Source organism: Xenopus tropicalis, chromosome 5, assembly GCF_000004195.4.
Source record: "Xenopus tropicalis strain Nigerian chromosome 5, UCB_Xtro_10.0, whole genome shotgun sequence".
In the NCBI taxonomy this organism is placed as follows: Eukaryota; Metazoa; Chordata; class Amphibia; order Anura; family Pipidae; genus Xenopus; species Xenopus tropicalis.
The window spans coordinates 22184164-22209145 of NC_030681.2; the positions used below are offsets into that span (position 1 = coordinate 22184164).

General features: G+C 37.8%; 1 protein-coding gene across 25 annotated transcripts in view; it reads right to left on the reverse strand.

Moving 5' to 3' along the window:
- The window catches only part of nrxn1 (neurexin 1), a 919306-nt gene that overhangs the window by 193800 nt on the left and 700524 nt on the right, over nucleotides 1-24982 (reverse strand). For all 25 annotated transcript variants that reach the window (XM_031902195.1, XM_031902194.1, XM_031902198.1 and 22 more), the window contains one exon: nucleotides 8469-8650. In XM_031902195.1, the coding sequence (XP_031758055.1) occupies nucleotides 8469-8650 (182 nt within the window). The remainder of the gene's footprint in view (nucleotides 1-8468; nucleotides 8651-24982) is intronic.

The following is a 24982-nucleotide window of genomic DNA, read 5'->3' on the forward strand; positions in this document are numbered from 1 at the left end:
CTTACAGGTGCAGCAGACTGGCACAGAACCAAACTACCCCAGCAATGTCAAGCTCATATCATTGATGTTCCAGCTTTAAAGTCATTCTAACATGCTGAGATTTATCTGCTGTTGCGTTTGTATATAACTTTCTGCCAAATGCACCGGTATTTTAGAAAAATGCAGATAGTCTGCCCATAATTAGATTATATAGCCTGGATAGCCATGATAGCATTTATATAGTATGACTATAAAGTGTCCAGTTTGTTTTCAGTACAAAACAACCCATTTTAACCAGGTGATTCTGTTTGTACATGTCCTGCCTGTCCTTGATTATAGTCACACAGCACTTGTCTCTGCCCAGGGGGGATAAAGCCACGAATAGGTACAAGAAATTGTACTGTTCCATCAATGTCCTGGTGATTTGAAATTTTCCTTTCTTGCAGCAAATTAGATAAACAACAATTATAAACATGGACTCGCTGATAATATTCTGGTATTGACATTGAGCGCAGTAATGAAATGGGCTCCTAATTCCATTTACATAGAATGGCAAAAATGAAGATGCAACACAATCTGACAACCATGTAACACATTATGTTTTCTTCATTCAGGTGTATTGTTGTTACTTTAAACAATGGGAAAACAAAGTGGGTTCCTACAATATTCTCAATATTAGGCAGTAGTCTTCCCTCACTCAATGAACTACCCAGCATACCTCAACAGCATTTTTAAAAATGACTTAAACCTTTTATTAACCCATACATGTGGCTAAAACGCGACACTATATAAATTAAAGATACTAATAACAATGACCAAATAATAAACAGTGTCTACAACTCTCAGTGGATCACTGGCTCCCATTATTTCCACTACTAATCTTATTCTTTTCAGGTAGCACCAATTTCTGCCACACTATACAAAGATTATAAATCATTTCTTGCTCCAGTGGAGCTTACAATCTAAGGTCCATATTACATTCCCACACTGAAGGGCCAATTTAATCAGAAGCCAATTAACCTTCCTATACAGTGTTGGACTGAGATGCCAGGGGCCCACCAGAAAACCTTGGACCATGGGCCCACTCTCTAAGCTAGTATTCCTTCTTTCCTAATTTAATCTCTTTATTATCCTAGACTCTTTGTTCCTCTTTGCTCTCAAACAGAAATAGGGTATGACTATAAAATAGGCCACCGGGAGTTTTCCTGGTATGCCAGTGGATCGGTCCACAAATAGTTTGAAGCAAGAGGGCTCATTGACATCCGGGCCCACCAGGAATTTTCCTGGTATACTAGTGGGCCAGTCCAACACTATTCCTATATGTTTTTGGAGCAAGTCTGGACAGGCACAGGGAGAACATACAAACTCCTCGCAGAGTGCCCATGCTGGAACTGAACTCAGGTTGCCAGTACTGTAAAGCAGAGATGCTACTGACTAAGGCACCATGCTCTACATATAATTTAGCACTGGTTGTTATGGATAATATAGGAAAGGCAAATTTTGCCAGTGTGTCCCTACTAAAAAATACATTGTAAAAGCTTTCTATCTCTTGAGTTAGAGATCAATCTCTCTGTCTATCTAGACTCATTGTATAATTATTACATAATAAAAGACACCACATTTGTCCAGAAGCAGAAATCCATAGCAACCAATCAGCAGGTAGCATTTACTGTTTACTGGGTAAAAACAAGCATCTTATTGGTTGCTATGGGTTACTGCTCCTGGGCAAACTTAGTGCCTTTTATTATATGCACTATGATCTCTTCTATCTAAACAGTGCTGTATGTTCTCTGAAATGGAATGATAAACACACGCTGTTGATAAAAGGGTTAAGAACTATTTTTCGTTTACTTTTTGATTTCTTCTTTCATTTTCTTTCCAAATATTCCTATACATCTGCTTCAGTTAATATAGCCATGTGCGATACCGTAAATTAAGATCATAACGTTAGTTTAATCTATACTGCAATAGGAATGCTTTACTACTTGTGCCTTTGCCAAACCCGGCCTCTACGATCCTTTTATATTCATAAACATCTATTACTTTCTGCCATTTCTCAAATAACCCATATGCTACACACAAATTATATGAAATCAGCAGGCTGCGATACATTTCTGAAAATAACAATTTTGTCCACTTTGAACCATCTTACTGAATCCATATTCCTAAAAAGGCTGAGCTTGCATTCCAAGCAGATAAAACCTCCGGTCAAGTAAAATATGGGTTTAAGAAATGGGAAATAAAATAAATCCGCAAAAATAATCTATAGCAATTTGCGGTATGCTGGCAAATTTCATTTTATTTTCATAGTGAAGGAAAAACATTCTAGATATCAGAAAGTTCTGTTTAAATATGAAACCATACTCTTGGTAATGGAAATATGGGATATGCATAAAAAGCATGTAAAATCATAGCGTAGCAAGCCACCACCAAGAACTATAATTAAGGGCAGCTAGCCCATGAAAAATGGCTGCAAGGCAAAAAAAATGGGAATTGGTATAGTCTTAAATTCAAGTGTCTTTTATTCTGCTAACAAAAATTTGAGGCTAAATGAATGTGAAGATAAAGAAAAGAAAATTATCAGTAGAATAGGAACTTTCAAAAGGTAGCCCTGCATATGGAGAGGAAGCTGGAGACGGGGATAGGGAGGTAGGCGGGGCAAAAGAAGGAGCAGAGGCTGAAGTGGGAGCAGCATCCTATCCAGACACCTACCTATGTTTTTGGGTAGGTAATTAAGTATTAGGGTCAAGTGGGGTGTGTGCCTACCATTTGTCACAGCTGACAGTGCCTTGGGGAACCTATGGCCAGTGATTGTTATGGTTAGGAAGCCAACTGGTACTGGTGCAGGCTCTTTGCCGGCAAGGGTCCCACAAGGGTGGGGACAAGTGGTTGCCTGGTTTCACTTGCCCATCTGACCCCTAGGGGTTGGGCGGCTGGCATGCCAGGTAGCCCATCAAGGTGGATGGTGGTTATTACTGGCAAGCAATTCTTGAGAGGAATGTTTTTATGTTTGTATGTCAATTTTTTCATTGTTGTTAAAAGCTGTGACCCAATCCCAAAACTGGATGTCATAATTATGTCACAGGGGAGGTGAAAACAAAAGGGGGTTACTGTTTTTATGTATAAAAAACTACAAGGTTTACTTAAAATGATGTAAAATATGGTTTACAGGGATTAATAAAAATACATGTATAAGATGAACAATCACTGTATAAAATGTGCTTTTCTATGATGATATTACCTAAATAAAGCCTTAAATAGACAAAAAAAAAGAAAACAAAAGGGGGTGGTACAAGGTGAGTGGAGGTAAGAACACAGGGTACTCCCTCCCGTAATCCTTGATGCTGCCCTTGTCATTGCACTTTATTTTCCTTCAGTTGTTTATGAAAAATTAAAGTTATCCGGCCACAGGATCCATATTTAACTATAAATATTTGTTTATTCATATAAGTGGGAGCTGTCATCCTATCCCTTGGCAGCAAAACCTGTTTAATTTTGTCCATTAACATCAGTGGCCAAATTACTACAAAGATTTTAAAATGCTTGCTGTGCCTTTATTGGGCCTCACTGATTACTTCTGAATACAGAACAAGTTCACTTGTTCTATGGAGCAGGAAAACACTTAGACATTTGAAAAAAATGTTCATTATTATACTCTTATATGCTTTGAAAAGGCAAGGGATATTTGAGGCTTATCTATTTTAATAGATAATGAATTCTAAATGGCAGCTGAGCCCATCGAAGTTCCCTAACTTGTACGTATGAATGACATGTACGTTGGGAAACGGGTAGGGGGCGGGAGAGGGGACACCTATGCGCCTACACTGGTGGCAGTGATGTATACATGGGGAAAGTGAAGGTCCTTGTCCTCCATTCTGTAGTGAAAGGTGCTGAAAGCAGAGCAGGGTGCAAAATACAAAAAATGGCATCTTGCCCTGTTTTTTTGCACTTTTTCCCTGCCTTACTATCTGTAAATAAGGCCTAGTACCTTTTCTTGCCATTAAATATTTAGACCACAACCTATTTTTCTAATTGAATTTAAGATTCATGGATTTTAAACACATGGCATTGGCTGTACTGGACCTCAAATTGGAAAAAAAAAAGAAATAAACAACAGCCACAAAAGAAAAAACTGAAGTAGAGGTGAAAATGCTTTAACTTTTTATCGAGGAGAGTTCATTGGTTTGCAATATAATGTTTACTGGCGTGGTACTGCGGGCAATTAAACCAAGGCTAATTCATTTATTAAACAGTAATAAAATCTCTTCAAGCTCTGTGTATTCTATAGGGTTGATTTTTATTAAAGTCTAAAAAGGAATCTATTATGTAAATGGTGTTCGGCAGAAAAATACAGGATTGGTAGAGAAGAGGTTTTATTGGGCTTGTAATATGGTTAACCCTTTGTTTAACAGCTGAACGCAGGTAACGCTCATTCATTCCCCACAACAAAAGCTATTTAAACGGCTGTATTATTGTGCATTCAGCATTTAGGAAATGGGCAGATATTATAATAAATAGATGGATGCTCTCTCAATAGAAGGTACTTATTGTGCAGTTAACAGAACATCAAGAATGATCTGGCAAAGGCTAATACAATGCTTCTGTTTGTATTCAAAACATTGTCATTTACAATTGATGGCAATGGAAATATAACAAATATCACATAACTAATGACTACATTGTTAGACTTGTAAAGACCCATAGAAACTACTGGAAAACTTCTGCTAGACCCAAAATGAATGGGTTTTATTTGTTCGCTGCTTTGCACCTGGGAAATATTGTTTGGTTGCAAGCCCCAAGTAGTAATTACATGGTAAAGTACATTGACTGCCTAGCTCCCTAACTTTTGCAATGGCAATCCCTTCTGAAGCTGTAGGGATGATAGAGTGAGTAGGGTATATATATTTGATATATTTTTGATGTTGGCAGACAGGCAATAAACATGACTTTGCATAACAGGGGAAAAGAGGCTCAGCACACTACCAGAAGCCACAGCTTATCAAATGGCTTTGAGTTGCTCAAATACTGTAGGTTCTCTACCTCTTGGCTACCTAATGCAACATAGCAGGTTAATATGCACCCATGTCCAAGTTCAAGTCCACTTAAGCCCCATTCCATAAAAACTGGGTATGAAAACCCAAACCCATTTGTGATACAAAATCTGGTCAAGGCCACCTTTGTGTATAATGATATATTAACACATTGCTTTATCAGCCATTCAGTTCTACGAATATATAGGACAGCAAATAAATGTTCACCTCTAGTTTCAGATCTAGATACACCTAGGAGAGCAAATAAGCATTGTCCCCAAATCTTACCAAGAGTGGCCTTCAGGCTGGTTCCTGCCCACCCCCAGCCACTGCCCCTCAGTTTTAAAATAACTACCCTGGGGCATAGAATGTAGAATAATATGCACATTAAACTTAGGTCATAGGTCAATATGTGCATTATTTTGGTTTTATTACTTAAAATGGTTTGCTGTTATATACTTAAGCATAGAAACAGGCTTCTATTATTTCTGTTCAACACAGTATTCAGTTTGGTGATACTATTTGTAAGATTCTGGCTTTATTTGTGTAAACATTTTCTCTTAATGTAACTATTATAACTTTTATATTTATTTTCCACCCCATTTAATTTCAGTTTTCTTACAAAACCATCATCTGCATTTAATACAGTAGAGTGGTTATTAAAAACCAAATTATGACCCATAACTGTAAACAGACCCTCATATATATGACCATTTGCATTATATCTATTCTTCAACACAAATAAAAACAGTGACTACTGATCATTGGATGCAACCCAGCATCTTGCAAAGACTATCACCAAGCTGATTACTGAATAATGTGTTGAATAGGAATGATGTAAGACTATATGCAGCCGAAGACGAGCTGAAAGCTCTGCATTTCTTAAGCTTTCTGTTTCTATGCTTCCTTTTTAAGTCTTGTCTCTTGGCTTCTATTGATTTGCTCATTCACTTAACTGACCCAGAGGTAACATTTCTTGAACCACAGCCATTTCTTTTCATAAAACTGAATTACTGTATGCATCAGTAAATGAATGCTGAGTTCCAGGAACAAGCACAAGCTTGAATCAAAGGTGCTTCAACAAAACACAAGTGGAGGTTAGTTCAATAGAAAAAAAAAATACTTCTCAATTATAAAACATGAAACTGCAGACCATCCAGTGTGACTCTGCTATTATTTGTTGTGACATTGTTTGTATTCCTAAAAAGTATCCAGGACATGTCAAGACTAGATACTTGAATCTCATTCCTAGGAGTTTGCACTCAAAGTTGATGATTTTTGAATTTCTGGCTTGGAGGCAAGTTTAGGTTACATAAACCCCAGTGAAAAACCAAACAGAACCAGACCACAAAGGGGCTACCAAATAGCCAATTATAGCTCTTATTGGCACCCCACAGGAACCTTTTCCATGCTTGTGTTACTCCCCAACACTTTTTCCATTTGAATGTGATTCACGGGAATAAAAGGTTGGGGATCCCTGCACTATGAGTTCAGCTTAGTGATGTAATTTTAAGCAACTGGAAACTTACGGAATGGAACTTAAATATAAATATGGCCATTGTTAACAGTGCTTTCTTTTGTTTGTTAGATGAGCAGACCAGCTTGGAGCAGAATGGATTAAAAGTGATTTGGCTTCCTGTGTGAATTTGAAATTGAGCTAATGCGACTTATCATCACCTTCCTGAACTTGTCCTCTTGGTATTCTCACAAATTGGGAAGTTCCCAGTCCAGTAATTGAGGGGAACATATGAACTGAACTGATCTGGCTCCTGAGGGTGATAGATAATAAATGTTATGGCGTTTGTGAACCATGTTTTAGTGATATGTTTTTGTAATTTTATTGCCATTGCGTCTGCGTGCTTCTTTGGGATGAACATTATGAGCATTATCCCATTGTGGCAATTAGTTTTATGATTTCATTATTAAGAATTTTCATAAAGAAGTGATTTGCCTCATATCAAATCACAAAGGAAATGGTGGGGTCTAGTTTCAAGCCATCATACTGTATAGTTTTTAATCAATGTTTTTCATTCTATACAAACTGGGGTTCTGGCTAGAATATTTGTATCCAATGGTTACCATACATTTGTTATAGTGGATTTTAACTTAACCTCTTTTCCAAGTACATGGAAATGTTTTGCTCAGTCCCTCAGATATAGGGATTTATGGTTCATATATAAAAGCGACTTAATTATGAATTATTTATCAATCTATCATTTTTATAGATGTCTTAAAAATATAAAATTAGAAAAAGAGAAGTGACATAGGGAATATTTGAGTTTTTTTCACCAAAATTAACAACTTTTGATTAAATTCATACAGTGTTTTTTTTTTTTAACTGAAAATACTGACTGAATGACTGATAGAATTGTGATGGGAAAGGACAAATGTTCTTCTTGGTTTAGTACATTAGTAAGTCTCTCACAGACTGAAATGGCTGATAAGAAATAACTGTAGCTTGTACAGCAGTGACTAACAAGAGAACGTAAAATATTAAATATTATTGTAGTTAGATTTAGTAGCCTTACATGTTGGGCATTTCAATTCTATGTGTAGCATAGGAGCACTTTGTAATGGAGAAAAATCAGTGATACATCAGTCAAATTTACTAGTGTTTTTTTCCAGTAGTTGAAAATACACAATAGCCTTGATGGCAAGAATATTAGTTTTGGAAAGTGTTTGTTAATCATAATTAAAAACATTTTGTTAAAAAAAAAAAATAAGCAAGTAGTAAATGATGATGGTGCAAAACCCCTGACTTGAGTTATCATCATTCTATATATATGATATGCTTTAATTTGATGGACTAGGTCAGGGGTGGCCACACTTTTTCATTCTGCGGTCGAATGATGACCACAGAATGCGGAAGTGCAGCATGAATGCGTACGTACGCCGTCGCAGTGTACGTACGTATTTACGCCGCACTTCCACATTCCGCCATCATCATGGTCCACCAGTGATCCGCGGGGGATCGACTGATGGACTGCAATCAACGTATTGCCCACCCCTGGACTAGATGATTTGTGTTCAGCTTTGGAATCAAATATTACCTGGGTTGTAAGAGGAAACAACCGGAGACCTGATTGTACAGGCCACAATTAATCATTCTTGAGCCATGAGGTGTTAACTTTTGGTAATTGGCAGATGTTGCCTCATATGGGCCAATCATTTTATACTAATCATTCATTTCCAACAAATTTGACCATTGATTCACAGTTTTGAGTAATCAAACTCCTGTGGAACTAGTGTCATTGCAGTTGATTAGGCAAAAAGCAAAACCAGATTAGATTTGACTCCATGTCGTTGGAGAACAGGCTAGTGGTTGAATTGCAATTTTGTGGGGCCAGACTCCCATGTTGTCCTGCTCAGGGAGCAACAACTGCACACCACAAAGCATTTGCTTTCCATAACACTTTGGAGCACATTAATGAACTGTGATAGTTTAGATAAAGTACTTACAATATGCAGCTCTAAGTAGTCCCCCAGTCCAGTAGAGCTGTCCACTCGTACTAAAACTGCTTCTTTTTGAACAGTGCTAAATCCTACTGCCAGCCTGTCGGCACGTGTACTCGGCCTGTCGTTAGGGGGCCATGTGTAAGTGATTTGTCCTCCTCCTTTGCTAAATATATATGTTATGCCGGCTGTAAAAGAGAAAAAAGAGAAGACACCAACATAAGACTGTAGCCAATGCTGTAGAATACAATGATAATATACTGTAGATGTTTTCAAGTCACAACAGGTATTGCTTCTCATTTTTTTCATATTAAATAATCTTGATTAACGGAATGTGAGAAATATTGGCAGCCTCTAGAGAAATAGCTCTTTAGTTTAAGTGGTGTAAGCCCTGCATGCAAATGCCATTGTGTTGCTTCATTATCAGTAGTCTGTAACAGGGAGAGGAATGGAACAGAATCACATGAACTTACTGAGTCTTGTAATAGAAAGGAGGACAGATATGAATCTGTCTCCACTCAGATAATAACAACCATGAGTCTTTGTTTTTAATTACAGGAGACGCATTAATTGCCTCCATTGCAATTTGAAGGAAATCCCATGTACCCAAAGGAGACTGGATGCTGTGTAATGCAAAAGAATGGCAAATCCACCAACAGAAATATCTGGATTGAAAATGGCAGATGGGTAATCTTATCATGACAATTTTTCCAGGGGAAGCTTGGGGCAATTTGCAAGAAAAGGCATATGCATACAGTATATCTAGAAGTACCTTTATATAATGCAATGTGTACTGCAAGCTATACATTATAAACACTTCATTTTAGAAAACCGATTTAATATTATCAGCAAAAAAGTACACATAGTTGAATAATAATCTCTGAAGACAAATGTGAAAAAATGCTCTTCCTTAAGGCATACACAAATTTCTATCCAGGAAACACAGAACAGGGATCATTTATGACCATTAAGTGCAATTTATTGAAGAAAAGAGCCGGTACAACAGCGCAATTGGCAATTGGCGATTATAGCTCATGCATTTAAGTAAAATGCCTGTATTTTTTCTGATGGTGCGTGCTCAACTGCATGAAATAATGTGACGCAACACAAAATATTAACATTATTGTTGTACATAAACCGTATTATAATTATGGGACTGGATAATATTGTTTGCTTTATGATTATTTATAGGCACCTTTATGATTTTGAAATATGTATTCAGTAAATAATATAGTTAGTGATGGGCGAAATGATTCGTCAGGCATGGGTTCGCGTAAAATTTCTGTGTTTCGCCATGGACGGATTGTTTTGTGAAACGGATGTCAAAATTCGACAAAATTGAAAAATAAAAATTGTCATGCATGTTAAAAAACAGCAAAAAATTTGTGAAACTATAAAAACGGCACGCATAATAAAAAATAGGCATTTTTTCAACATTTTTTAACGTCAAAAAAACTTGGCGCACACATGGTTTTTTTTTTTTGACGCACAAGTCAATTTTTTTTGACGGACTCATCAAAAAATTTCCGTGTGCGTCTGAAAATGGCAACTTTCTTTTACGCGCGTCATTTTCGCCGTTTTGCAAATATTTTTAAAGATTCGGTGAAGCAAAATGGGACCGATTTGCTCATCACTAAATATAGTGTATAATTTGTCAATATAAATATTTAGAAAAGTTTGCAGTATCTAAAGAATGATTTAGCTATGGAAATGACTCACTTTTGGCCCCTAGATAAATCATTTTTATTGATTAATAACCCTAAAGGGTAAGAAAATAACTATAAACAAAACATAGGCAAAGTCTAAAATGTGTCGCAAAATAGACCACTTAATTCTTCCCTAACAAAATATCATGTTGTTTAAAAAATTAGTGTAGGTAAAATGATTTTGCTGTATTTTTTCTAGAATTGAAAGCCACTGAACTTTACCAAAATTTTGTTGAAAATATATGTTTCTTTTTTTCTTATTTTTTGCCAAGCTTCTGCCCTTTGACAATGGTGATGTTGCTATCAGCCCTATTGGTCTCTGGCTAGCAGGACAGTGAGTGACGGGTGAGACAGAACCATCATTCACTCCTACAGAACCAATCAATCAATGTCAACTTCCCACTGAAGCCGATTTAGAAAAGAAAAAATCTTTTGAGACTGTGCTTTATGTCTAGTGTACCTCAGAGCTTAGTTGTCCATACCATGCTGAATAGTTTGATAGCTCTATCAGATGGACTCATCACTCATTCCTGCAGTGAGACGTAGCTTTAAGCTGATGCAGATTTCAAGAAAAAATATATATATATTTTTCTAAACTTCACTTCTAGTCTTGTCAATAGCTTAACAGCTGGGGCTGAACAGTTTGATAGTTCCCCTGTATCTGGGAGCAATATTTCTCTATAGATAAGAACTCTTTTGTACCATTCCCTTCAATCCCTTCACATGGAGGACTCCTAGTAGCAGGGAAAGACTATTCTGCTATGCTATTCTGCTGTAATATGGCAGATGTTCCTTTTTTAACATTAATGTATATATGTGAAATTATCATCATAACAGAAAAGCCATACATGTAAATTTATACCTAATGGGACATCAAGTGACCAGTTCCAACCTACTGATTTTTTTCCTTGTCTCATTAATATCAGAACGGACCTAATCATCATGGGACATTCTATCAGTCCCATACATGGGTTAATCAGCTGCCAGTTTGGTCCGAAAGAGTCCTATTAGCCTCCGGTATCTGCACTTTATGGTCACCGTTACAGCTGATCTTCTAAACTATTATTGTATTTCTCCAAGCATTAGTATGTGTCACCTTAAACGCCCTTAAGCATTACTCAGCCATTTCTATACTTTTCCAAAATGATTTGATAAACACCTGGAATGCAGACCACAAATTGTTTTTGTGTCTCAGGAGCTCCAAGTGTCTGTTATGTCTTTAAGTATTTTCTTTTTTTACGCTGTTGCATTTTCAGCTTTGCCTACTGAAGCACTTTCCAAACGATCTCATTGGGAATATTGACTTCCCCATGCACCAGCGACGCTGTTTTTATGTGTAATATGATTCAGACCTATTGATAACACTGGTTACTTTGTAATTCAGTACAAATATTTTCAGTCTGGTTCCCATTTGATCAACTTCTTCAATTGTTTTCACTATCTGAATTTTGTTTAACTGCACAACACTTATATTATTTCATATTTTCTTCTTTTAAGAATTGTCTTTGTGTTATTAGCCATTGCATTTTTACTCCTTTATTCCATACTAATAAAGATCAACAGATACTGTATCTACTGCTTAGATGAATGTAAAGAATGATTTTTGCATTCTTTAGGAAATCACACTAAAACAAGAGAAGCTCAGCTCATAGATTTTATATAGACTTTCTTATATAGACTTTCTTACTTATTCCCAATGTTATCTAGTAGTATTGTTCTATAAAACTATAACCTTAGCTTAGAGCCTGGATTCCCTCGGGTTCAATTACCACACTGTACATATTTTCACCAGGACAGTAGTCCATAGCAACCAAACGGGTGATTTTCTTTAGCTAAGTAGAACAATGGCAGAAAAATATTTGTTTACTTGACAGGGGTAACTGCAAAGGTGCAAATTTGCCCAGTGTTGATAAAAAAACCCAACTGTATCTTTCTAGTAGAAGATCATGGTTTTTTTAAGGACTCTTCAGAGAGTCACATAATGTTATACATTATGACTGACAGAATCACTTATATACTCATATAAACAGACACATGGCAAAAATGCCATTTTACAAAATGACTTCACTAAGGGGCCTATTTACTAAAGGTCATTTTTTTTCCCCTGAGGAAAAAAAAGCAATTTTTTCCCCATCAATTATGCGTCAAAATATCTAAAAGTTAAAATACACCATCTAAAAGGTGTTGAGGTCATGTAGAAGTCAATGGCAGCTAATAGAGATGTAGCGAACTGTTCGCCGGCGAACTAATTCGCGCGAACATCGGGTGTTCGCGTTCGCGCAAATTCGCGGACTTTTGCCGATGTTCGCCACTTTGGGTTCGCCGCATTTTTTTTTTGGCACCGCGTTTTTTCTCCTTGGTTTTCCGCCGCGTTTTTTCCGCTTCGTTTTATCGCCTATGCATATACATAGGAATAGCTTGCGGTTTTTTTTTTGGCGTTTTTTTTTTTTTGCGTTATTTTTTTGCGTTTTTTTTTTTTGGCGCTTTTTTTTGGCGTTTTTTTTACAAGTATTTTTCAGAGAAGTTTTTGCCCTTGATCCCCCTCCTGCATGCCACTGTCCGGGTGGTGGCACCCTTTAAACAACTTTAAAATCAGTTTTCTGGCCAGAAATGGCTTTTCTAGGTTTTAAAGTTCGCCTTCCCATTGAAGTCTATGGGGTTCGCAAAGTTCGCGAATATTCGCGAGTTTTGGCGAACAGGTTCGCGAACATTTTTGCGCGGGTTCGCTACATCCCTAGCAGCTAATCTTGGCTAATCTTTCTTTGCTCTTTGTAGTTGTTGAGGTTTTCAGGTTGTTTTGACTCTTTAATTTGTGCAACAAAGCTAAAAATTCATGTTTTTTTTTCCATTTGTGCTTTTTTTCTAAAAAAGGCTGTTTTTAATAAATCACTTAGCAAAAAAACGAGTTTATTTGTGATTTCAAACACCTCTGAAACCACGGAAATGAGAATGTTGATAGATAGGCTTCTAAATATTTGACAGTGTCTCCAAAAATGCCTTTTTCCCTATTCTCTATTGAAGCTAACTTGCTATTAAATATGCCTTTCTCTCGGTCCCTCTGAGCTTTACCAATACTGTTTATCTCTTTTATTTTCCACGTAGGCTTTCACCTTCTTTTCCTAAATGATACAATACGAGCCCCAGTTGCATTCAAAATTGCATTACGTGGGGATGGCAGCCGTTTTAATTCCCTGTCAGTGAGAAAGAGAAAGCATTAAAGCCCCAAACTTCCACCGAGATTGGCATTGTGATGAATAAAGCTTTCTTTATAAACAAATTCACAAGATCTAATTTGTAATCTGCTGGGATTTATATAATCCCCAAAGCATGCTGTTCTTATGCTATTACTCTGGGCTGATTTGCAATGCTCAGCTCAAGGTTAATTTAGGGTAGGATTGCACATTTGTTTATTCTCCGACTGATACGCTAGGTTGCACTCAGTACACTCTTAGCTCAGCATAATACTAAAATATTAAAAACAAAACTGGAACTTTAATATAACTTTAGGATCATTACCGGAGTAAGGCTGAACAGCGGCGCATTTACAAATATACAAATTACAGCTCTAGAAGACAAAGCAATAATTTCTGCAATATAATTTTATGTTTAGGAATCAACTCATTCTGAATTTCAGTGTTAAACGCTATAATCTTATTACTTCTATATTTATATTCTGTATGCCAGAAGCCATTGTCTCTGAAGATCTACAATCCATAAAATTCTCTGACTATATCATTTCGAATTGCTTTTCTTTTTATATTTGGGGGCCATTGCCATACTTCCTTCTCTTAGGGGGTTGTGCAATACCTAAACAATTCACCCCAGAACTAATAGATGGGCAGCCCCAAAAATAAAAGACATTTTGGATGTCCTTCCTCCACCCTCCAGTCTCCCATTCAAGGTGAGTGGGACTAAGCTTTAGATCCTAATCCTTCATTGAGTGAAGCTTATCAGTCATATTATTATTAAGCTGATTGATAGTACTGGCTACTTCCACTTCAGCTTAGCTGACTGATAGGAATCACTAATGCTTTCAGCACTGGCCTTGGACCAAGCAATCCTGCCCATTTGTTTTGTCTATTGCATAAGTAATAGCACTCAGTCAGTGAATAATTCAGCATAAGTCTGATTACTTTGAGATTATAATCATTAATTTTACTGCATTATTTCTAGATTATCTGAATCCAATGTGCTTAAGAATTTGTTTGGAGAGGCTATCATTAGTGGGTCTTCCATTGAAGAACATGAATATATACTGTATAAATATATAAGTTGGTCTCTTTTTATGGAGGCTAAACCTTCTCAAATCAGTTTTATTATCTGCCTTCAAAGCGTATAAACCCATGCCCTATTACAGATAGGACATAAAGTCTTCAGTACTGTGCCCATAGTTTCCCCTAACCACCACCCTTCAATAGTTTAGTTTCATAGAGGGTTATGTAATAAAAGGTCCTAAGCTTGCCCATAGCAGCCAATCAACTGGAAGCATTTTCTGGTCACCTGTTTAAAAGCAATCATCTTATTGGTTGCTATTGGTTTCTGCTCCTGGGCAAACATAGTGCCATTTATTACATATGGGGGTTAGTCTTTATAGAGATGCTAAAAGGAGAAACACTTTCCATACCATGAGCTTTGGTAACTGAAAGATAATTGCCCTACCTGGCTGTAGGAAATGGGATATGCTTACAAAGATTTCTAAAACAGAAGGATTGATATTGTTGTACAGATAATGTTGGGTATGGCAAACCCAAACCCCAAGGAAAGTGACTGGATTCCGGGCTAGGTATGCTCTTCTGCCCAGAACAGCCATCTTTGGCCTCAGCTACTCAGGAGCCATACATATACTGCAGGGAAGGAACTGGAAAGGGCAGAAATAAATGTATTCAGGCAACCTGGGTTAGTTGGTACCAGACAACAACCACAAAATACTTAAACAAACTTGAAGTTAGTAAAAAACCAGGGTCAAAACCAGGAAACAACACAAGGGACCTACCCTAGGGTATCAGGAAACAAGGAGCAGCAGGAATTAGAATACCTAGGAACAAACAATCTATAATGGGCATGAATGAGCTCAGAGCTGGGGATTTTATAGGCAGACTAATGGCTAACACAGTGCTCCTGTCGCCATATTAGCAGCTGCTGAAACAAGTCATGCCAACAAGAAAATGCTCCAAATACCAAAAGGGAATGAACCAAAGTCTTACCTTTCTGCTTATATGGTGCAGTGGTAGGCCAGGGTGCATAGTAACCTGTACTGTAAGTCCCTGGTTCAAAGCCAAGAAGAGCGTTACAGATAGGTAATTACAAATGTTGGCCAGTTAGTGGCAAATACATCTTCTTGACCTGACTAACTAAATGCTGTTGCTTCCCCTCAGCTCCAAATGTTCCACATGAAAGTGCACTAGTAAACTGGTAATACTGGGGGACATTTATAAAATGTATGCAGCGCAGAATTATTTGCACAGTGAATATACTGTACTTGCCCTGTCCGGGTTTATATATAAAGCTGGACAAGACTGGTGCATTTAATGTGCAAAACTAATTGCGAATTTTATTCACACTCTGAATTTGCTAAATTGATTTCGCAAATTGCAAATTCATAGTCGCAAAATGAAAAGCATCATTTACGAATTTTTGTGTGCAATTTGCATTTCACTGCGATCCACAAAATAAGGAAATATGGGCAGTGCAACATTAAAGCGTTTCGGGGGAAACGTGCAAAATAACAGTTTGTAAAAAAAATATGCAATTTACGAACTTTATGAATGACCCCCACTTTGTTTTAAGTTAAGCCACTGGTTTTTTTGCTTTTCATTTATATGACTTTTTAAACATTCAGGTGAATGAGATATTTCACTATGCACAGCACATTTGCCATTTTCTCCTAATAAAATAAAGCGATGCGCAATCAGCGTGCCCGCGAGTAGTCAGCACATGCAAAACCGCTCTCCCCTCAATGACAAGATGAAGAAAAAGCTAAAAATCAAACACTGAGCCAAGTGATCTGGAAAGTGCACAGACCAAACGAATCAATCAGAAGGAGCTCCCTAGATACACAATGTAAGGCTGGGACACCTGCATATCTTTACTGTTCAGGAAAGCTGCCGACATGAGCAAGGTTAATAGTATACAGCAGGCTAAACATCACTTTACATCTATTATATATTCTTCATCCTCAGGCTTGGGAGAGAAAGAACGACCATTCTCATGGTCATTTGCAAAGATTATACAAATGCCACAATATTGCATTTTCTATTATTTTTTTATGTCTACGCTTTTTTTTTCCCGTGTAGATCCGGTTGCAACAAAAATAGGCTGTAAATCAACTCATCAATAACTAATTGTGTTTCAATAGTACTGTCTAGATCATAATATATATTAACTGTAAAATGACCTTTCCTGTTCATTGGTACAGTGTTCCGTACCCCCTCAGTGCTCGGCTGTCGGTGGGATTGTCATATATTACAATGAATCCTTTGTCCATTAATCTTTGAATTTCCCCAAGGGGCTAATCTGATGCCGGGGAGCTGAGGAAAATGTCCTTTTTGTAATACTCTAAACAGTGATGGGTCTATAAACACAAACAGACGGCAGATTTGAGGACTATTATATCTGTATTTGCTTGCTATCTTATGAAATGTGTTAGATATGACAGGGAGGACAGGGACCAAGATCAAAAAAGACAATGAATGATGAAGGAACGAGTGTCGATGGGAGGTTGCCCACGCGCGCATAGCATGAGATGTGCTAGGTAGAATTACAGTCTTACAGCGCTCTTGTTTGATGAGTCAGACAAATCAGATTGGATGCAATTAGAACAGGCCCCAGTGACTGCCGGATTGTATGAGTTTGGAATTTTTCCAGAGCTCAGAAATTCCAGTACCCTCACGATAAATATTTTGGTTTTATTTAAACAGAGGTTAAAAGGTATAGCTTCTTTGTTTTAGGGTGCCTAACTAGCTTGATCAAATGCTCTGGTAGCCTAACATGTTGCTATTCCTTTTGAAACCATTTACATTTCTACTAATAGATGGGGTTCTAGATGGTTATTATGGCACTTGGGGTGCCTACCTGCCACTAGGGTGCAAAGTCCCTTAGCTGTGTTGTGTAGAAAGGAACAAACATGCACTGCTTCATTATCCAACTGCCCATTTGGGTGAAGGACTGCAAAAGGAAGGGAGGTACTTATTTATCCACCACGATAGCTGTGCCATTAAATGCTGTTCTGCCCCCAATAAGGGGTAATTATATCTTAGTTGGGATCAAGTACAGGTACTGTTTTATTATTACAGAGAAAAGGGAATCATTTAACCATGAAATAAACCCAATAGGACTGTTCTGCCCCAATAAGGGGTAATTATATCTTAGTTGGCAACAAGTACGGGTACTGTTTTATTATTACAGAGAAAAAGGAATCATTTAACCATTAAATAAACCCAATAGGGCTGTTCTGCCCCCAATAAGGGGTAATTATATCTTAGTTGGCAACAAGTACGGGTACTGTTTTATTATTACAGAGAAAAAGGAATCATTTAACCATTAAATAAACCCAATAGGACTGTTCTGCCCCAATAAGGGGTAATTATATCTTAGTTGGCAACAAGTACGGGTACTGATTTATTATTACAGAGAAAAAGGAAATCATTTTTTAAAATTGGAACTATTTGCTTATAATGGAGTCCATGGGAGATGACCTTCCATAATTCGGAACTCTGGATAATGGGTTTCCGGATAAGGGATCCCATACCTGTACTGGCAAAACAATGCCAAGCAAGCAATTTAGCTGACCAATTACCTAGGCAAGGAGCTTTAGTAGCACCTTGAATATTAATTGTAGGAAGATTAAAAACATTTGCAGATCGATGTCTCATTTTCTACAAAGAGCCTACTATCAATGTATATAAGGTTTTAGTGCAAAACCATGATCCATGTTGGCTTAGCCCTATTGGTAATGTTACAGATAAAGCAGTAGTACTTATCCTGTTGTCCTGACCACGTTTGGGCTTGTGAGAATGTCAACTTGGGATTGGAAATTTTCTCTCTTTTTTTTCCTTATTCACCCGAAGCTGATTATGTATTCTAACATGGAACAGATCTCTGAATGAACACTGCTGTAGTCTGCTAAACCTTGCTATCTCTGCAGCACCTAATAGAGCTGTAGGCTGAGCAATATTCTGCTGATTGTTGTGCTTGTAATGTTGCAAGGGAACATCAGATGGGGTCACTGCAAACAAGGAGAAGCAAAAATGGGGTCAAGACCCTAAAAACGACGCTCATCACTGGTCTAGAAAATGTAGAACAGACACCCAGATGCAATTGCCTTCACTGCAGAAAGAAATGGAGCAGATTAATATATACAGTATATTGTACACTTACAGCATAAGGGAATATTATCTCACTGGCCCATTTCAAGGAACATACAGCAGTAGATTAAGTCAGTGTTGTTACTTATTAATAAAAGCACTTCATGATAGGACATGGTGCATGAAAGCCATTCACTTAAATAAGATGTTTTGGGGGAATGTACTAAGTAGTGATGTAGAGTGTAAGCTCATTTGGGCAAAGCTCTCTTCACCTCTTGTATCGGTTATTGATTGCTTTATATGTTACTCTGTATGTCCAATGTATGAAACCCACTTATTGTACAGCGCTGCGGAATATGTTGGTGCTTTATAAATAAATGTTAATAATAATAATGTTTCTTAAAGCTATTGGGCTCCATAGCAAAATCTGTTTTTGGACCTCACATTGTCCAAATTTTTTTTGCAGAAAAATATGATTATAGGGTCCATTTACATAAGGGGTACAAAGACACTGAGGGTAGAAAAATGCCAATTTGCATCCATAAATTGCACTTTGAACACAGCGCTACTTTTGTGAATGAGCCGTGAAGCCAATTATCCCATGGTGACCCAGGGCTGGAGTCGTTTGCAGAACAATATTCCCTGGTTAGTAGATATAAGATGGCTCAATATAATCATTTGGGTATAAGGCTGGTTGGATCGGTATGTTTCAATAAGAAACTGCACCTTGCAATGCTTGCACAGACCCATTAATGAGGCACAGAAACACAAGAGCTTAGAAGCACAAAATCCCTGGAACAAAGCTCTCTAGGTTCTTATCCAGCATTTTAATATTTATGCTGCGGCAGCTGCACAATAACTTAAGCAGAATGTGACTCTTTTATTGTACAATGGAGCTAAAAGTGCCATTCAGAATAGGATATCATCGGACTTCCCTGATAGAAACAGTTTTTTAACCTCAATGCGTAGCCTGGCAGAGTTATATCTATCCGACACTGTAACAGTAGAACTGTATCTCCCAGCATTCTCAAAACTGGTTTTGAGCGCAAACATTTCAATTGTTATAAGTTTATTTAATATTATAGAACATTATGTACCCCTGTTTGTGTTCACACCATGTAAAGCACTGCAAGCATAGTTGTACTGTATAAAGAATGGAAGGGCAGCAAGTTGGGCAACACTGATTGTCATTAATGTGATACCCTTACCCTTATCCAGAAACTCATTATCCAGAAAGTTCTGAATTACGGAAAGGCCATCTCCCATAGACTCCAATTTAAGCAAATAATTCTCATTTTTAAAAATGATTTCCTTTTTTCTCTTTAATTATAAAACAGTACATTGTACTTGATCCCAACTAAGATATAATTACCCCTTATTGGGAGCAGAACAGTCCTATTGGGTTTATTTAATGGTTAAATGATTCCCTTTTCTCTGTAACAATAAAACAGTACCTGTACTTGATCCCAACTAAGATATAATTACCCCTTATTGGGGGCAGAACAACCCTATTGGGTTTATTTCATGGTTAAATGATTCCCTTTTCTCTGTAATAATAAAACAGTACCTGTACTTGATCCCAACTAAGATATAATTACCCCTTATTGGGGCAGAACAGCCCTATTGGGTTTATTTAATGGTTAAATGATTCCCTTTTCTCTGTAATAATAAAACAGTACCTGTACTTGATCCCAACTAAGATATAATTACCCCTTATTGGAGGCAAAACAATCCTATTGGGTTTATTCAATATTTAAATGATTTTTAGTAGACTTAAGTTATGGGGATCCAAATTACAGAAAGATCCCTTATCCGGAAAACCCTGGGTCCCGGGCATTCTGGATAACAGGTCCCATACCTGTACTGTCATAATCTGGTCCTACTGCCTCCATCTTGCCCTATATAATAGTTGCTTTTCCTACCTCCAGCTGCTGTCCTATGAAGGGCCCTCACAGTTACCCCAATTTGGAACCACTATAGACAGCTCTGATTCCATAGGGTAGATAGTAAGAGTGGGGCCCAATTTGTGGCCAGCATCCACTGCCACTCCTTAACTTGCATGTCTAAATGACATACAAGTTAAGGCACAGGTAGGGGTTCCTAAGTGCTTCCCCCCTCCTTCCCCTCATGAATACATCATTGCCAAATGCAGGCAACACTGTATTCATGAGGTGTCCAAGCCAGGTCTATGTGCTCCAAAACTTTGCACCTTACCTTCTACATTGTAAACAGGCCCTTTCTGCACGCAATGAGCTATGTGCTTTCACTTCAATATAAACATAAATAGCCAATAAAGTCTGCTTATTAGTAGAGTATATGTTCCTTTACTGCATTATCAAAGAGCAAATGTTTTTTCTCCTAGTGAATCCTGTTATTTGTCACCTCCGTGTCCTGCACTGACAGCCAATTAACTGATCATTGATTAATTATCTCATCGATCTGGAGATCATGCAAATACCCTGGCTGGGTAAGTCATGTTTCCAATCCCAGTTAAATGGCACCTAGAGAGAGGGAGAGGAATGGAGTGACTGTGGCTCCGCATTATGTGCAAAATGTTAATCTCTCTCCCATGTCTGACAGATAAGGAAGCCGCTGATAAAATGAAGATTGAAATCAAAATTAAAACTGTCAATATTACAGGAACCGGAGTTTTTCATCTTTCCGACACATTGCGGCCGGGATTGAACATTTCACCAAATAAATTTTAGCAAGTGACAAGCTGCTTTTTATGAAACCTGATAAAATAATGATAGATTTGCTCCTATTGCCTGAATGGATGAAAAGCAAAGAAATAAATAAACATTGCAAATAGCTGCATGGCGAGACATTTTAAATAGGGGCAAATGACCTGATGGGTGTTTTAAGCATTTACATTGCAAAATAAATATTTTTTTTCATATTTTAAACATAAAAAGATAAAATGGATTTGCAATGGAAATGTCGATACCGACCCAAATTGCCCCGTCTTAACAAAGTACTTGCTCTGCAAAAGTTGCCGAAGTGCCAATAACTTTTTTTTCCCTTCATTGTTTATGAAGAAGCCCAAAGGTATATATTGGGGTATGTGTATTACATGGTAAAATCAATTTAGTGCTGCATGCCTTCTGAAAGGGTTTTATGAGAATTGTAAAACAATGCTTTTTCAATCAGAAAACATATTATATTTCCGACGGCAGAAGCATAACTCTGAACTTCTCATAAAAAGTCAAGTAAGGTAAGATATTATTATATACAGCAAATATCAATTGTACAGGTAACGGATCCTTTATGCAGTAACCCATTACCCAGAAAGTTTGGATATACAGTGAGGCCATTTCCCATTCTGTTCAATGTAAACAAATAATTCATATTTGACTGATTTGCTTTTCCTCTGTTATAAGAAAGCAGAGTCCTGCATTTGATAAAGTTAAAAATTCAAGTTGGTGGCAAGAAAACTATCAGCGGCACTGAAGGGGTGATTGGGGCTAGCACATTGCCTAGGAACTTTCTGGTACTTAAGTGTCTCTGATCTACAGCTCCTGTAGACCCCTTTTCCAGAATACCCCAGGTCCTAAGAGGTCATTTATCAAGCACAGGGCAAAACACTAGTGCAATCATCATCGAACTGGGCCGCCGGGGTACTGGGAAAAAACCCAGTTGGCCTCGGCAGCCCAAATCCGATCCCCCTCCAGGGTGTTCCCGCAATCCGCCGTCTCCCTCCCCCGACTCTCTGCAGATAAGTTTCTTTTAGGAGAGCTCAGGGGAGGGGGTCGGAGGATGTTGGGGGCCTCTGTGGGGTGAAGGGGGTGGGGGCCATTGGGGGGCCCTGCTCCCCCCCCAGTCCGACCCAGGTTGGGACAGGTACTGAGAGCAGCCAGACTCTGGACACAAGTGCTTCTAGAATAAGCCCTAGGGGTGGGATTTGTGTCAACTAGTGATATTGCTCTTTTTTAGTAATAAAATGCCTTCATAAGATAGACACTATATACAGTCATTGATTACAATTCAGTCCATTTAGTCCACAAACTAATTTATTCATCAGACCTCACGACTTGATTTTTACACTTGAATTTACTCTGCTAACTGAAGACCAAACTATGCACTCTTTTACAGATCAAACTTCTGATTGCTACTTTGACTATAGTTCTCCTATGAAATATCCCTCAGATATGGCATCTTCTCAAAATCCTTCAAATACACACTTATTACCTCCACAATTAAAAAAGGCATCCCTTGGTCCCTCTCAAATTTGCAGTTATCCATCTATTTCTCAGCTCCCCATCTGCTCAAACACTTTGAATGTAAAGGATAATTTATAACAAACATCAATCTTCTAGACAAAAATCAATCTGGTTTCCAACAATTATATTGTACTGAAGCAGCCGTCATCGAAATTACAAATTATATCTTCTTTGCGAAACAAGAAGATGTTACTGTTCTACGTCTCTGTTCTGTATCTGCTAGATTTCCCAGAGTACACTGCCATGGGTAGCCAATCTTTGGCTTACCAGCTGTTGCACCACTATGACTCCCAGAAGGACCTTTCTACAGAACAACAAATGCGGAAACAAACATGGTTTAACCTTTCAGATCAAGCCTTTCCTCCAGGAGCACAACTTACTCACATTTAAACCCTTTTCCACTTCAATTTCTTAAAAGTTTGCTTATAACCTAGAAAATATATCTCTTTTCATAGCACTTATTCCTTGCTGCCACTAGAGACCACATCATGTAATGAACATAGATAAGGGAATCAGATACAGACCAAATTAAAATCAAAATCAGTGATCAGTTTGTATTAACCAAACTGGTCTGTGCCCCAATTGTAAGTTTTAGCCTTCTTTTACCCCATTATTCCCAAAGTATTATCATTATTTGAACTTGAGATATCACCCATATAGTAGAGATACACATCTCCTGAAACCTTGGTTTTTTGGGGGTTTTTTAACCCCTTAATTTTTTAAAAACAAAGGTTTTTGAATTTCCTTAATACATTAACCCCAAATTATAAGGTGACAACATCTTTAGCAGCATATACAGTAATTCTTCATACGGAGCCAGAAATTATAGCTTGAGCTCCCTATCACACTAGGGTCGGTTTTATGAAGAGCCTTTTAACCTGCCTTGGATTTGGAGTGTGGGAGGGAAACTGAGTTTCCGAATACAGGGAGAACATACAAATGTCTTTAGGGTGAAGACAGACAGAGCTACTAGTAGCAGCTACTTGTCGTGGCTACTAAAATACACAATGCTGATCATTTACTGATAACTGTCTGTATGTGTGTTTTAGCAGAGGCAATTCTCAGTATTATCTATGGCAGGGTATTTTTTTGAGCTTAGTAGCTGTAAAAAAGTAGCTGCTACTAGTAGCTCAGTGTGTATCCACCCTTAGAGATAGCACTATGGCTGTAATCAAACCTTGGACCCCAGTAGTACAGTGCTAACCTTTGCACCACAATTCTCTGCAACATATGTGATAAATTGGTCAGAATTGTTCAGATCCAATTCTCTCTGATATGAAAGAGTGCCAGATATAAGGATGCATTTCATCAGCCATCTTTGTTATTCTGGGATCACATGCATAGGATAAAACAGATAATGGATTCCACCTTTATAACGACCCGTAAAATACCTGCCACATTGCAAATCCGGAGTCTCTACATCTGATTTCCAAGTGTGGAAAACTAATCAAAATGCATCACATTCAACAGAGAAATGGAATATAGTATTAGCTACACAATTAAACTGGTTTCATAGTACGTATGATTAACAAGTCCTCTTTCAAACGTGAACATGGAAATAATGCAGCATTTTACTACAAAGTTGATAATTTAATCTTATCTCATATCTGACAGCATATTAGCCTTTCACAGTACTTTTCACGCCATCTTTGCTGAGAACCTGTTTAATATGCATATCAATTGCTTCATTTTTTTTAAATATACAGGGTGCATTCCAAAGAGACATCAAGTAGGCTTATTGTTTAATTTTTTTGCTTTTGATCAGATCTTGTTAGTGGTATGCATTTAAACGTAGGTATGCTACTGGGCAACCTCGATGAACACAATTTCCATGGTTTCCCTGCAGCCTGCAACACTGCAGCTATTGCAGATGCATATACACTAGTGATGGGCAAAATGTTTCGCCAGGCATGGATTCGCGGCGAATTTCCGCGTTTCGCCATTGGCGGATTGATTCGCGAAATGGATGAAAAAATTTGCTGCGAAAAAATTCACCGCACCAAAAATTGTCGCCGGCGTCAAAAAAGAATAGTCGCGGACGTCAAAAGAATAGCTGCGCGACTAAATAATAGCTGTGCGACTAAATAATAGCCGCGGGCGACAAAATAATAGCTGTGCGACAAAATAATAGCCAGGCGACAAAATAATAGCCGTGCAACAAAATAATAGCCGCGGGCGACGAAATAATAGCAGCGGGCGACAAAATAATAGTCGGGTGACAAAAAAATAGTCGCGGGCGACAATTTTTTTTGTTGCACGACATTTTCGCCGTTTCGCGAATTTTTCGCCGT